The 13,082-nt window shown below is 35.5% G+C and overlaps 5 protein-coding genes and 1 long non-coding RNA gene across 10 annotated transcripts; 3 read left to right on the top strand and 3 right to left on the bottom strand.

The window, feature by feature from the left end:
* Positions 1-212: 212 nt before the first annotated feature.
* LOC105194608 lies at positions 213-2,037 on the top strand. The gene is made up of 5 exons (XM_011159608.3): positions 213-454; positions 1,048-1,182; positions 1,271-1,384; positions 1,483-1,562; positions 1,675-2,037. Exons 1-5 carry the CDS (start codon positions 400-402, stop codon positions 1,825-1,827), a joined length of 537 nt encoding a protein of 178 aa, XP_011157910.2. The 5' UTR covers positions 213-399; the 3' UTR covers positions 1,828-2,037.
* Positions 2,038-2,085: 48 nt separating this feature from the next.
* LOC105194607 (toll-interacting protein A) lies at positions 2,086-3,946 on the bottom strand. The gene is made up of 6 exons (XM_011159606.3): positions 3,905-3,946; positions 3,406-3,573; positions 3,168-3,301; positions 2,884-3,088; positions 2,516-2,683; positions 2,086-2,441 (listed from the first exon to the last, which is right to left on the bottom strand). Exons 1-6 carry the CDS (start codon positions 3,944-3,946, stop codon positions 2,331-2,333), a joined length of 828 nt encoding a protein of 275 aa, XP_011157908.1. The 3' UTR covers positions 2,086-2,330.
* Positions 3,947-4,021: 75 nt separating this feature from the next.
* LOC105194612 (UDP-glucose 4-epimerase) lies at positions 4,022-10,250 on the top strand. 4 transcript variants are annotated; one of them, XM_026139596.2, is made up of 9 exons: positions 4,022-4,692; positions 4,777-4,823; positions 5,111-5,191; positions 8,413-8,663; positions 8,807-8,920; positions 9,000-9,176; positions 9,420-9,600; positions 9,686-9,967; positions 10,046-10,250. In XM_026139596.2, exons 1-9 carry the CDS (start codon positions 4,607-4,609, stop codon positions 10,138-10,140), a joined length of 1,314 nt encoding a protein of 437 aa, XP_025995381.1. In that variant the 5' UTR covers positions 4,022-4,606; the 3' UTR covers positions 10,141-10,250. The 4 variants fall into 4 exon arrangements, with proteins under 4 accessions (XP_025995381.1, XP_039312154.1, XP_011157913.1 ...); XM_039456220.1 differs by lacking the exons at positions 4,022-4,692; positions 4,777-4,823; positions 5,111-5,191 and adding an exon at positions 6,282-6,419; XM_011159611.3 differs by lacking the exons at positions 4,022-4,692; positions 4,777-4,823; positions 5,111-5,191 and adding an exon at positions 6,476-7,100.
* On the top strand, positions 5,383-6,443 carry LOC105194613 (40-kDa huntingtin-associated protein). Its single transcript, XM_026139597.2, has 4 exons — positions 5,383-5,599; positions 5,716-5,818; positions 6,068-6,186; positions 6,254-6,443. Exons 1-4 carry the CDS (start codon positions 5,425-5,427, stop codon positions 6,421-6,423), a joined length of 567 nt encoding a protein of 188 aa, XP_025995382.1. The 5' UTR covers positions 5,383-5,424; the 3' UTR covers positions 6,424-6,443.
* Positions 6,620-8,411, bottom strand: LOC120359279. Its single transcript, XR_005576086.1, has 2 exons — positions 8,251-8,411; positions 6,620-8,050 (listed from the first exon to the last, which is right to left on the bottom strand). It is a non-coding gene; the product is annotated as an uncharacterized LOC120359279 (long non-coding RNA).
* Positions 8,684-12,151, bottom strand: LOC105194609 (N(6)-adenine-specific methyltransferase METTL4). 2 transcript variants are annotated; one of them, XM_039456217.1, is made up of 8 exons: positions 11,560-11,814; positions 11,087-11,451; positions 10,796-10,970; positions 10,555-10,726; positions 10,245-10,449; positions 9,671-10,122; positions 9,380-9,582; positions 8,684-9,168 (listed from the first exon to the last, which is right to left on the bottom strand). In XM_039456217.1, exons 1-5 carry the CDS (start codon positions 11,812-11,814, stop codon positions 10,247-10,249), a joined length of 1,170 nt encoding a protein of 389 aa, XP_039312151.1. In that variant the 3' UTR covers positions 8,684-9,168; positions 9,380-9,582; positions 9,671-10,122; positions 10,245-10,246. The 2 variants fall into 2 exon arrangements, with proteins under 2 accessions (XP_039312151.1, XP_039312152.1); XM_039456218.1 differs by lacking the exon at positions 8,684-9,168 and having other exon boundaries at positions 9,306-9,582; positions 11,560-12,151.
* Between the last annotated feature and the right edge of the window lie 931 nt (positions 12,152-13,082).

The following is a 13,082-nucleotide window of genomic DNA, read 5'->3' as shown; positions in this document are numbered from 1 at the left end:
TTAACTCTTCTTAGTTTCACGTCTCAGAATGTAGTATATAAATAGAACGTGGTCACAAAGGACCAATTCCATCTAAATCTGTCTAAAACGAAATAAAAAATATACTAATAATCAAAACAGAAGGAGTATACAAATACAAGCGCATGTACAAAATTCATAAAAAGCAAAGCTTAAACAAAACAATTGTTTTTAAATAAACGCGATTATTTTTTATACTATGCTGATAACATTTGTCATATCTTTTACTTTCTTTTTACCATGCTGATAACAATTGTTATATTTAGGACACTATCATCGATCACAATTAATTTTATCAGATAAGCCTCCACTACCTATATCTGTATCACAGCAACGTGAATAATATCTCTGATATCGTTGCACGAGAATTTGCTCTTAAACATGAAAGAGTTTTATTTGGTTATACTTTTAACGATTTGTACGCACGTGTTTTTAGGTAAGTATATTTATTTCTCTTTACACAACATTATACGCTTCGATAATGTCTTACAAATATTGTACGCTAAGAATATAAGTACCAAATATAACACCACGTAGCTTTTCAGGCCGTCGATATTAGCAATATATTTTCGTTTAAAACTTGCATCGGAGTTGATCGAAAAATGTTTAAACCACCGCTAGTTTTTCGTTCCATATTCAGCCGATATAAGATCGTAGGAAATACCTATCCGCGTACATACATGCACATGTATAGCATCAAGACAATTCGCATTGTATAAGTGTTGTATATAATTACATATACATTAGACATATAAATTATATATAAAAATACGAGGGATAGATTTGACTTAATCTGTATCACATCGTGAATAAAAAAGATGATTCTTCGAGCTAGAGAACGCTAGAGAGATATATGTGTGTGTGTGTGTATGTGTGAAAAAATCATGAGTTTAATGCATATAAAGAAATTGTGCAAAACTACTTGATATAATGATTTAATTCATATTCGATTGGTTTCGTTTAACGCTTTTCAGTTTATTGTTTGTAGTCTATTTTTTCTTAATTAAAGTTTATTACTTTTGTGTATAGCGATAGATATTGAAGGGCCACTGTGCTTTCATTTCACATGGCCAGGTGCAGACAAGACAACCGACAAGAACTTAACATGCGAGGATCTTATTAAAAATAATTCATTTACTCCTTGTATAGATCCATTGCACATAAGTAAGTGTGTAACGTTCGTGTGCACTTTGCGTGTACACATTCTTGGCTATAAATTCAACTGTATCATATTTCTTCACGATATTTTTAGGCGAAACAAAGCCAAATACAAATGAGATATGGACGAATAAAACCGAAAATTTTAAGTATGTTAAAAAGATGGAATTTGTTTGCGTAAAATTCACATACATATATAATGGCGCAGGTAAATATACTCTATAGTAACATAATAGAATTGATTTGGATTTTTATATCAGAGCATTTATACAGAAATATATGTAAACATAAATATTATATTTGCAGTTGTAAACATCAGTTATTTCTCTGGGAAAGTCACGGAAGACCGGATCATGCCGGTCACATCAGGCTGTTACGCTCAATACGTATGTATCATATAAATGATTTACAACTTTATAATTTTTCTTTACGATTATAACTCAAAATTAGCATTTAACAATGAAGCATAGAGATAACGATATTTTTTTAATCTTCTAGACTGATGGATACAAAATTGAAGTGTGCGCCTGTAAATCTAAAGACAACACTATACCCTGCAACTCAACAATAAGAAATACATCTTCAATACTAATCATTTCTGTAGTTGCAGCCATTACGCTATTTACGTATAAAATCTTTGATATTCTCTGACACTTTCGACTTATTTTATCCCTTTGATATGAATAAAATTGTACAAATTATATATATTTAATATTTATTACAATTGTGTGCAACTATCGATCAAGCGTATATCTTTTTACAATTTTGTAGAGCGCGCAATATGTATTTAAATTATATATAGGGACAAATAAATCTTGTATCTTGTAATACATAACGCAATTGAAAAATAAATACGTCTATGGAAATAAGAGGAAAAAGATAAACTCTGAAATAACAATAACATACATATAACAAAATTGACTAAAAATAATTTAATGTTATATTCAATTAAAATATAATGTTTCTTCAGAAGAAAAATGTTTTCATCGTTTCATATTCAAATAATACTTGGGTCTTAATATATATCATTATGGAAGTATTACAAATTATTAGATTCCCGCACATCGTCTTACATTTCAAAAGAAATCTATCCGTCAATAAAGGATACGATAAAGTTACGTATGGCATTCTAGCTGCGTAGAAAAAATTAGGGCTTATTCGCACATTTGAAGCAACGAATTAATTGTAATGTCTTTCTTGCCGTGATTGGCATCGTATACCGATTTGATGACTTCCTTGTCAACATTCGGAAACATTTCTGCGATCTACAAAGTACATCGTTAGAAAATTACATATACACTAATGAAAAGGAAATACAGACAAGGCATACATCAAGTACCTGTTTCAATTCGACTTCAGCATTTGGCAAAGAACTTGGTGCAACCATTGGGGTAACGGTAGGCTGAGGTGCTGTATAAACATTTACAGGGGCGTATGGCATGCCGAACATTGTTCCAGAAGGAACCATCATTATCGAAGAGGAACCCATGTACGGATGATACTTGGTCTATTGCAAACACATCCAAATAACAAAAAAAATTATATATATGAATTAAAAATAATACATGGAAAAAAACTATTAACGTTGTACACAATTGCATTCTGAATTTGAATGTCTATTAAGTTCTTAATAATCTGTATTCTCTTAAAATATTATAAACTGTAAATTAATAATGTAATATAAGAGAATAATGTAATTATTTTTACCGTGTAACTGAAAACCAAATTGATCATGCCCTCTTGATTATCTCCTTGCTTCCCACTGAGCATGTACCAATCCTCATGCGTCTCCCCCTTCTGAATGACTTGTGGTGGAATTTCTATGTGACCCCATGCAATCAACTCGTCCATCACAAAAGAACACTCATCATAAATTTCTATGTATATCTGGGTAACTCCAAGTGGAAGGTTGCTGCAACAATAAACAGGAGCCCCTGCATAAAGTGTACCATAGATAAAGCGTGTATCTAAAATGAAATAATGGTTCTCACAATTGAATCACTTTATTCCAATGTGGATTTTTTCCACCATTTGAGTCTGTATGTGTCTCAAATACCGAATGTCCCACTCGTATCCTCGCATAAGGGTCCATTCTTGTCATTCCATAATTTTTCACTAATTTGGCCTGAAAAAAACAGCCTGTTGTAGTACAAGAATAAGGATTGTTGCGTCAATTGGCATATTTGAATTAATCAATTTTGGACACAATGCATGCAAGAAGGTGATTACCTGAGAAATTGTTATGCTAAGTCTACCCATTCGAGGATCGTGAGCCGGCATACTCTGCATTTGCTGTTGAAGGGCTAGTGCAGCTTGCTGATCCGCCGCTTCCTGCTGCAACTGCGCATTGCGCTCTTCTATTCTTAGGAAACTATCCGGCAGTGGTCCCACAAAAGCCTGAATAAGTCGAATTAGGAAATTAATAATGTGACCATTGTTATAAATATAGCATCGAAACATTGCTATACGTTTAAACAAAATTAAAAAAAAGAGATTTCCGTGAATGACTCATAGTAAAGTTATAGAGACATGTAAATTAGCCGCTGAAGAGTATCAACGGACCGAAATGTGTTCCGCGCATTTACCGTGAAGAATGCATCTAATTCGATTTGCTCAGGTGGCCGTGTATTCGACAACGCGCGCGGCATCGCGAGATAATTTCGTAGGGCTTCGCCGATTATCTCGCCGTCGTCGAGACGAGTGACACACAGCCTGTGCGCGTACGTACCCGTTTCTTCCACTCCTCGTGCAAAGGCCTGTCCGTGTCCATGGTGGAAAGAATTTAAAAAAAAAATAAAGAATACTATCCGCTAAAGAAAGGATATCTCGATCACGATCGACGCTCCGCATGCAGCTGAGATCCTCCAGAAGGTTCGCGCACCGAGACTTGTCAAATACGTCAAATCACGCGAGCGTGCATCGCTCCGACTGTTTACCGATCGACTGCTGATGCGCACGGGACGAGGCCGTGCGAGGCGGCGTGATTGGTCATCGTTCGTGTCAACAATGTGGCGCATTTACGCTCCTCCATCCCCGTCCCGTTACTCCGCTCCAAAATTCGCTCAATTCGTTCGCCCATCTAGCTCAAGCTGTCTCTTGCGTTTGTGACATAAATACGCATCAAATATGTACCGTCGGTAATGCAGTGTCCTGCCGCTTTTTACATTTGAGGCTTCGTATGCTTGGTTACGACCGCTATGACCGTAAAATTGTCGCATTTGTTTGTTTGCTTATGTTAATAATGTCGCAAGTTTTTCGTCGCGATAGAGTTACAGAGATTGCAATTGCGTTCGCGTGAGCGATAGATGATTTTTCGACGGACGTCATGACGTGACACGTGCGTCGAGTCGTTATGGAGTATAACGTCAAATTGTGTGGATAGAGGCAAGCGCACACTTTCGGCCGACAGAATTTTTAGTTTCTTGAGAAAATGGCCCATGCCAATCAAGGCCAAGGAATTGGAGAGACCATGGACTTTTTAACCAAGTTTCACAATATTTCGAACAAACTAAAAAAGTAAGCCCTTACAACAGTTTTCATAAGCGAAAGTTTCAATGACGGACTTTCCCTCCTACGTTTTCGTATTTTTTTTTTTTTTAGACGATTCCTGAGGAAGCCGAACGTCGCGGAGGCATGCGATCAATTTAGTGAGTCTTTACCTCATGTCAATCAAATGAAAAATTAATATAAGTTTCAGAAGCTTTCAGATTTTTTACTGATCAATTTCATTTTTGTTTTTCAATTTTCGTACTAGAACATATGAGCTGCATCATCTATTTTTCCTTTACTTTTTATTTCATGGAATTGATTAGTTTGATTTTTGAAATGTTTATATATAGTTATACAGTTTACGTAATAATTTAAGTGTTAAAAAAACAAAGGATATAAACTCTTAAAAAACGAAGGATATAAAATAGACACTTAACTTTTTCAGGTGCCTTAGCTACCGAATGCGAACAGAAGGAATTGTGGCAATATGCAGGCTTGTGCTGGTTAGCAGCTGCCAGATGCCAAGGCACATTGGAAAATGCCTCCTCAGAAATAAATCTTTTAGTGAAAGCGGGAAGGCAATTCCTTACAGCTGAGAAAAAAGATAATGACATTGGATGTCCCTCTGTAGGTCAAGAGAACATACAGGTATTTTACAGATTATGAAATTTGCAATAAAGAAAAGAGAGAAGATAAAAGGAAATACCTAAAGTTAGCTCATATACGTTCCAGGCAGCTGTGAGTTGCTTTGGTCATTCCATGGCTAGATGCAGCAATCAACCAGGATTTAATACAATTTCCGCGGGTTTATCAGTAGAGCTAGCACTAGCGTTGGGTCCGGGTCCCGCTGGTGTCCAACAACTGCGCAAAGCGATAGATATCTTTCCTACGTCAAAAGCTATCAATACTTTAGTGTCCTTCCACATAAGACAGGGTCTGTAATCAAAGTACAGTTCTCATTTATGTCTTACAAATAGTGTATATTTTTTACAGTTATCCTTTTCAATCTCGATATAGTAATAGTAATGTTTTATATAATTTTATCTACAGGAGATTATGTAGCTGCGCTACAAATACTCAATGAATTTGTAGAATTTGTGGAAGCTTGCGTTGTGGCTGGTGCCAGAGGAAACTACAATGCTATCTTGCATAGGTATTTTATGATATAATAATAGTGTTACGTGGCTATTGTCCACACTGTGCATTTATTTTAAACCAGCGACATATCAGTTATACAGAAAATATTCTTAAAAAAATGACAAAGACAAAATCAGTTGTAGAGAATTCAAAGTGAGCTTTATGATTATAATCACTTGTAAAATTTGTTACTGCATATTAAAATGCGATATTATATTTTTCTCTAACGATACATTTAATAATAAAAAATAAAATTAATAATTAGATGTGAAGTGACAAGAGTACTTCTGCTACTCATACTTCAGCCATCACCCCAGAGATTGACACCATCTCTCGCCCAAGTTCTTGAAAAGTACGCGTGGGCGGAAGAAAATATGAACAATGGTACAGATCTTTTTTTATTTGATTTTTCGTAACAAACAATATTAGAATGAGTGCCTTTTCGTTGCAGGTCTCAACATGAGCGAAGATGAATTATTATTGCTACAATCCTTGGTATTAGCGTGCCAATCTCACGACCATCAAGCGGTGTTGGAGCTCGAGAGCGAATTATATCCTTACTTCGACATGGAGCAAAAGGAACTGTTACATAAATTGATACAAGTAGTATCGACGCAGTAAATATACAATAACTCTATGAACTAATGCGTACGATATTTTTCTCCCGATTGCCGTTCGTCGTATAGACATTTCTTGCGGCTTTGCATCGCTTCGTGTGATTCATCGAAATCGAAAATCGGGGCACATTCCTCGAGGGAGGAACGAGTGCCCCTTCGGCCGGTTGTTTTTCTCTCATTTTGCACGATTACATTATTAGTCGCCTCAAAACAGGTTCTTGCGGCCAAAGGCTGAGCTGTTGCTCAATCAAGGCGCCGAAGATGAGCAACGCGCTTTTACTAATCCAGCAGCGGTTGTGTTGTAAGCGTCGAATACAGTTGGTGCGAGACGATGACGAGATTCGTCCCGCTTCTCGTTATCTTGTTCGTGTGCGATGTGAAAGGAGGAACTCTTTAGATGAGAATCGTAGAACGGGTGGCTGGCGCTGGAGTGGAGCGAGACAAGGCTGGCAGGAAGGGCATAGTGTGCGTGCCGGTATGGCATCACGGAGGAGGGGATGTCTCGCGCGTCCCACGATATACTAAAGTCCTTCGCTCCTCTACGGCTACTATTCAAGGCAGAGTCGCTAGTCGGTGTCAGTCGTCGCGCGAAAGTGACTCGGAGAGTTCTTTGGATCACTTCGGATCGAAATCAATCGCCTTCTTATCACTGAATTGTCTAGTACTTGGTCCTGGGCCGAGGTAACGATCTCTTCATTCCGTTTTTAAGTCTCTCGGTCTCGTAACAAAAGTGAATTACACATATCGTAATTAAAAATCCGCCGAGACGATAAAGAATACCAGGAGCAATGCGTCAGCTTTATTCTAAATTAAAATGATAGTAACTCTCTTCGAGAGCGAACAATCTTTCATGATCTGAGAAAGAAATCAATCTCAAGGACGCTGATTAATTTGTCTAAAGGTCATGGTTCGTAGACAGAGGCTCTCAAGTATTCGAGTCGCGTTGCTGTCGTAAGAACATTCTAAACGAAACGGTGACTAATTAAACGTGAGTAGATTAAGATAGTAGATCTTGATTTATTTACGATCAATTGTCAAACTATCCATTTAAATGGTTAATATTATAATCAAGGAAACAGCTGTATAAATTCAAATATCTTTAAAAGTGTATTTGAAAATACACTTTTAAAGATCGAATAAGTATCTAGTGACCGTACGATTTTAAATACCGTTAAGTGTGATTTCGCGCGAGTTAGGCGTTTAATCGAATTAATTAAAAATTTTCTGAACATATATATATTTACGATTACGTTCGAAAATGTGAATTTATATATTCGTAATTACACATGTATATATTGTTCAAATTTTAAAATTATATGATTAGAGATATTTAGGGTATAAGTATTTAAATTTTCCATTTTTTTAAATTAAATCCCAATTTTAAATTAATTTATATTTTACTAAATTAATTTTATTATATTTAATATATTAATTTAATGTTTTTTTTATATACTTATTGTATGTTTTTTTTTACTTTGATGCGAACATTCCTGCTGTAGTGATTTACCACGTGTTTCGATGACCTTGAACTCTCTTTGCTCACTTGAACGAAGGTGAATGCCCTAAGCACCTGCACTCTTCGCTTTGCAAGTGTGCGTCCCTATAGAGAAAAGACTGACCCGCATATATATCTAGAAAGATTAAATTAAGAATTTATCTACTCAAATTTTAGTTGCCTGAGGCTGTAATGTTAAAAATATTAACAAATAAAATTCGGACCGATAAAAGAGTGGGCATAATAACTGATTGCACAATTGTCCTTTAATGGAAGAATCCTTTCTATTACAAGAAAATTTAATAAACAAATTTTGGTCCTTGAAAAAAAACGCACCTTTGTCTTTTACAGCTCCCAACACAGACTTTAAAACAAATTTGTTATAATATCCTACAATGAGCCAATAATTTTTTCAATTGCGTTAAAAATGTCTGCATCTTTTATGGTACGAAGGAGAATCTCGAATAATCTGTAAATTAAAAATTAAATTCTCTCCAGTTGAGATGACGGGAGACTGGAGGACCATTTTCGTAACCGGGGGCGCCGGTTACATTGGCAGTCACTGCATCGTTGAGCTCCTGGAGTGCGGCTACGACGTGGTGGCTATAGACAATTTTGCAAACAGCGTGACGGAAACCGACGGCGAGTCTGCGGCGCTCAAACGGGTCGAGCAAATAACAGGGAAGAAAGTCACGTTTTATAACTGCGATCTGCTTAATAAAGAGAAGCTCGAGACCGTCTTCAATCAGGTAAAATATTTGCTAATGACTCCATATTATACATTCTATTTATCATGATTATTCCATTGTATATTATATGGTACAAAGTTGAAAGAGTTGGAAAGAACAATTTTTTTTTCAAACCTATGAAAAGAATAATTTGTCATTTTCAGCACAAAATAGATTGCGTGATACATTTTGCGGCTATCAAAGCCGTCGGCGAATCGATGCAAGTTCCGCTTCATTACTATCGAAACAACATAATAGGAGCTATTAATCTGCTCGAGGTAAGAAGATTATATTGCACGCGTGCGCTCTCTTCTTCGATCATTTCTACAATTCGACGCGTCGTTCTCTTATTTGCAGGTGATGAAAGCAGCCGGCTGTTTTCAACTTGTATTCAGTAGCTCATGCACGGTTTACGGCGAACCTACAAAATTGCCCATCACGGAAGAACACGAAACCGGCAACATTACTAACGTCTACGGCCGCACTAAGTATTTTATTGAAGAGATGCTTAAGGATATATCCCGAGCTGAAAAGGTGAATATAGAAAATTTCGAATTTACACGAAACTACCATTAACTTTTAAATTAAAATATTACTTACATAATATAGTGCTCATATATTCTTACACATATATATTTTAGAGTCAGAGAACAAAAGGCCAAATTTTTTATTTTGGTTTTATTTTGGTTATTTCTTTCACGAAATAACATGTTATTTGCATTCGATTTTATACATACCCTTTCTTTTTTAATTGAAGATCTGTTTCGTTTAACACAGAGTTGGAACATTATATCTCTAAGATACTTCAATCCGGTTGGTGCTCACCGATCGGGATTGATCGGAGAGGATCCGACGAAGCCGTTCACAAATCTGATGCCGTATATCGCTCAAGTTGCATCGAGGCTAAAGTCGGAGTTGATTATATTCGGTGGTGATTATCCTACGGAAGACGGCACAGGTGAACCGATAATATTAATAATGAGTTCAGAGAATACTTAATATTTTTATCGCTGCTTCTATATACTCACTTGATATTTTTTCAGGAGTTCGCGATTACATTCACGTTATGGATTTGGCAGCTGGTCATGTGGCGGCGTTAAATGCTTTGCACAAACAGCACCTCAGACTTAAGATTTATAATTTAGGCACTGGCAATGGCGTGACTGTGTTAGAATTGATAAAAACGTTTGAAAAAGTCACCGGCACCACCGTGCCGTACGTTATAAAGGAGAGAAGAGAGGGCGACATCGTATCCATGTACGCTAATACGGATTTGGCGAAGAAAGAATTGAATTGGACAGCAAAGTACAACGTTGAGCAAATGTGTAAGTAAATGTTGTCCTCGACTTGAACACAGATCTCAAATGATCACCGATCTAACGATGAAACGTCGTCAAACACAGGTATAGACTTCTGGAGGTGGCAGAAGATGAATCCACACGGTTACCGAACTTCATTAAAGAACGGAACTACTGAACACCTGAACAATACATCATAACAAAAAATTGTATCGAGGGCATTATGCAAATAATTTATAATAAAGCATCGATATGCGTTGTCTTATAATTTACATTTTATAATGTCTATAAAAATATCTCTTACATTTAACGGTTGTTCCTTGTTTCATTCTCGCTGCTTACATTACTGATATCACCTTCGTCTTTCTTACATTCATCCAGAATTTCATAGAGCGATAAATGTTGAAACTTTAAAATTTCTAGACCCCAACTTGTCCATCCAGGCAATAAGTATCTTGCAAAAATCTCTAGACATTTTGGTTCATCCGGGAGATAGTCCTTTATGATTTCTAAGAATATGAACAAATCTTTTATGATAATATAGGAAATATTTTAAATAAAATATTTAAATTTAAATTTAATCTTTAATCTCATTTAAATTTAATATTTGATACCTGTAAGAGGTGGTTTATGAGAATGTACCGCACTGGGTACGCTGATCATCAGCTTGCCACCAGGGATGTCGATTTTGCCCTTTTCTAATGCAGTCCCTAGTACCAGCAATTCATAAGGTTGCTTTCCAGGTGCTGAGTTAAAATTACATATTGTATCACCTGCCTGTGTCACCTAGAGTGGCAGTTGTTATCTAATGCTTATTGCATTGATTTCTAACATTATTAAAACATTATTACTTACCTTTAGCCAATACCATTTAGCTCTATAAATAATACCCCAAGATGGAAATATTTCATTGATGATACTATTTAAGTGATTTGACGAATTAGTACACCAGACAGCTACAATACCATTTGAATGTAATAGTTTTTTTATTGGTATCTTGACTAATTCCTCATTGTACATCATTTTGTAACTGTAAAAATACACAATAACAACTTTATTATTTCTAAATAAGTATATAATATGCAATTAATAATACATATTAAAAATAAGTTAACTTTATAAATCAATTGAATCACGTGAAATCACCTGGCCTCTGCACATTTCATCTTTTTTCTTCTAATCGATTTATTCCACCAAGGTGGATCCAGCAATATAAAGTCGTACTGGTTGCTCAGCTCAATCTTCTTTTCTATATCCCTTACATCATAGGAATAAAATGTGCACTTTCTTGGAAATACATATTTCTTATTGTGAGCCTCAGATACAATAGCATCATCAGTGTCATTGGATCCATACAGATTCTCATCTTTAAGAGAATATGTATCCTGATAAAATCTCATAGATGCCAAACGTGCTACCTCATTGTTATCAAAGAAATTATTCCGCGAAAAGAGCCCTTTGCTTCTCGCAACAGTCATCATTGCACCAAACGCTTGTTTAACATGATTAACCTGTTGTGACAATGAGTTTGAGATATCACATGAAACAAGGTGTAATGTTTATTGACTAATATTTTTAAAAAAATTTAATTCTAAAGAATAAATTGTTTTGGAACCTACCTTCTCCAAGTCTTTTTGCGGCAATAGCTGCAAGCGCTTCCTTTTCTTTTTATGCGTTATAGTATTGTCCTGGGATTCCTGGATGGTCTGAGCTATCTGATTTTGCCTCAGGTACTGAGAATTAATTTCAAATATCATTTTGTTAAAGCCTAAAGCGCAAAATCCATTTTCGTATCGGACCTTCCTGTATATCTCGTCGAGATACTGCAAGTGAGACACAATCCAGCCTTCCTCGCTGACATGAAGAAGACTCATGTTCGGTCTCAGAGATCAATGGAGACTGCGTTTCGATGCGTCAGCACTGAGAATCGACAGTTGACGTTACTTATTATAAATCTATAGTTTACGTTACTTTTCAGTACTAAAATTTCGAAATGCAGCTGTAAACACACACTGCAATACTCATCACAGATTCTCATATGTTCTACGCCGAATTTGCTATCGCATTAATTTTCTTGACAACCATTATCAATTAAAACGATATTGTAATAATTAACGATTGAGCATTGTAAACAATATAACGTAGTAGTTATGTGTAGTCCCGGTCTACAATAAAGGGTCTCGCACATGAAATGCATGACATAACATAAACACAACATAAGACCGATGCACCAATGAGCATCCAACATAAAGTCGCCATATTGATTTACATGGTCCAGAGGCTCTATTCTTAAAAACATGCGAATAATTTTTGTATACGAAGTGGCAGAATAGCCAATAGAATTATTCAATGATATTCTCCCATTGGTTATTTTGCCATTTTCGTATACGAAAATTAATCACATGATTTCAAGAATAGGACCCCAGTTATAGCGTTTTCGACTGCAGTGGATTTTAACCTAGGTTCGTCGCCATTTGCCGGAATCGTCCAATTAAAACGGACGATCATCCATTCTAATTGGACGATTCAGGCAAATGGCGACAAACTTGGATTAAAACCCACTGCAGTCGAAAACGCTATTAATACGAGTACCAAAGTTTTAACGATGTAAACTAGGTCAATGTCCATTAGTGTAAGAGAGAAAATTTTAGTTGTCTTACTTACACTAATAGACACTGTGGTGTTACACAGTGTCGACTTGTGTCGTAGCTGGAAAGCACCCTCTATATAGATTCTATATAGATTAATCTCTGATTAACTTTGATCTCGATTTAAATTGCGTGTTATCTATTATAAATTATTATAAATTATAATTATATAAATTTATGTAAAAAAAATAATTATAGAAGAAAAAATATATTTTCACATAATAAAACAATATTTCTATGTTATTTCATATAATTTATAAAATAAAATATTAAATTTGATAATCCATAATATTATCAATGTTTTGAATAATCTAACTTTAAACACTTACGAATTTCTAATTTAATACGAATAATGCTTTTCAAAATTAACTTTAATTTAATTTTAAAAAGTGTATTAATTAACTTATCCAATACTGTTGAACATTGTTATCATTAAATTTAATCGATCGATCAAGCACCAAATCGGCGAGCCGGCCCTATTTCACCAATTTGCG

The sequence above is a fragment of the Solenopsis invicta genome, chromosome 12 (assembly GCF_016802725.1).
Source record: "Solenopsis invicta isolate M01_SB chromosome 12, UNIL_Sinv_3.0, whole genome shotgun sequence".
In the NCBI taxonomy this organism is placed as follows: domain Eukaryota; kingdom Metazoa; phylum Arthropoda; class Insecta; order Hymenoptera; family Formicidae; genus Solenopsis; species Solenopsis invicta.
The sequence above is the reverse complement of the archived record's forward strand: the minus strand, read 5'-3'. Positions and strand labels throughout refer to the sequence as shown.

Coding starts and splice junctions, on each gene's coding strand:
- LOC105194608 (XM_011159608.3), top strand. CDS start 400: ATGAAAGAGTTTTATTTGGTTATACTTTTAACGATTTGTACGCACGTG. Junction 455..1,047: donor TTGTACGCACGTGTTTTTAG/GTAAGTATATTT, acceptor TTTTGTGTATAG/CGATAGATATTGAAGGGCCA. Junction 1,563..1,674: donor CAGGCTGTTACGCTCAATAC/GTATGTATCATA, acceptor TTAATCTTCTAG/ACTGATGGATACAAAATTGA.
- LOC105194607 (XM_011159606.3), bottom strand. CDS start 3,946: ATGGACACGGACAGGCCTTTGCACGAGGAGTGGAAGAAACGG. Junction 3,574..3,904: donor ACGAGGAGTGGAAGAAACGG/GTACGTACGCGC, acceptor CGACTTATTCAG/GCTTTTGTGGGACCACTGCC. Junction 3,302..3,405: donor TTAGCATAACAATTTCTCAG/GTAATCACCTTC, acceptor TGTTTTTTTCAG/GCCAAATTAGTGAAAAATTA.
- LOC105194612 (XM_026139596.2), top strand. CDS start 4,607: ATGGCCCATGCCAATCAAGGCCAAGGAATTGGAGAGACCATGGACTTT. Junction 8,664..8,806: donor TCGAGACCGTCTTCAATCAG/GTAAAATATTTG, acceptor TGTCATTTTCAG/CACAAAATAGATTGCGTGAT. Junction 9,601..9,685: donor TCCTACGGAAGACGGCACAG/GTGAACCGATAA, acceptor ATATTTTTTCAG/GAGTTCGCGATTACATTCAC.
- LOC105194613 (XM_026139597.2), top strand. CDS start 5,425: ATGGCTAGATGCAGCAATCAACCAGGATTTAATACAATTTCCGCGGGT. Junction 5,600..5,715: donor GTCCTTCCACATAAGACAGG/GTCTGTAATCAA, acceptor TTTTATCTACAG/GAGATTATGTAGCTGCGCTA. Junction 5,819..6,067: donor TACAATGCTATCTTGCATAG/GTATTTTATGAT, acceptor ATTAATAATTAG/ATGTGAAGTGACAAGAGTAC.
- LOC105194609 (XM_039456218.1), bottom strand. CDS start 11,814: ATGAGTCTTCTTCATGTCAGCGAGGAAGGCTGGATTGTGTCTCACTTG. Junction 11,452..11,559: donor CGCAAAAAGACTTGGAGAAG/GTAGGTTCCAAA, acceptor TTGTCACAACAG/GTTAATCATGTTAAACAAGC. Junction 10,971..11,086: donor ATGAAATGTGCAGAGGCCAG/GTGATTTCACGT, acceptor GTATTTTTACAG/TTACAAAATGATGTACAATG.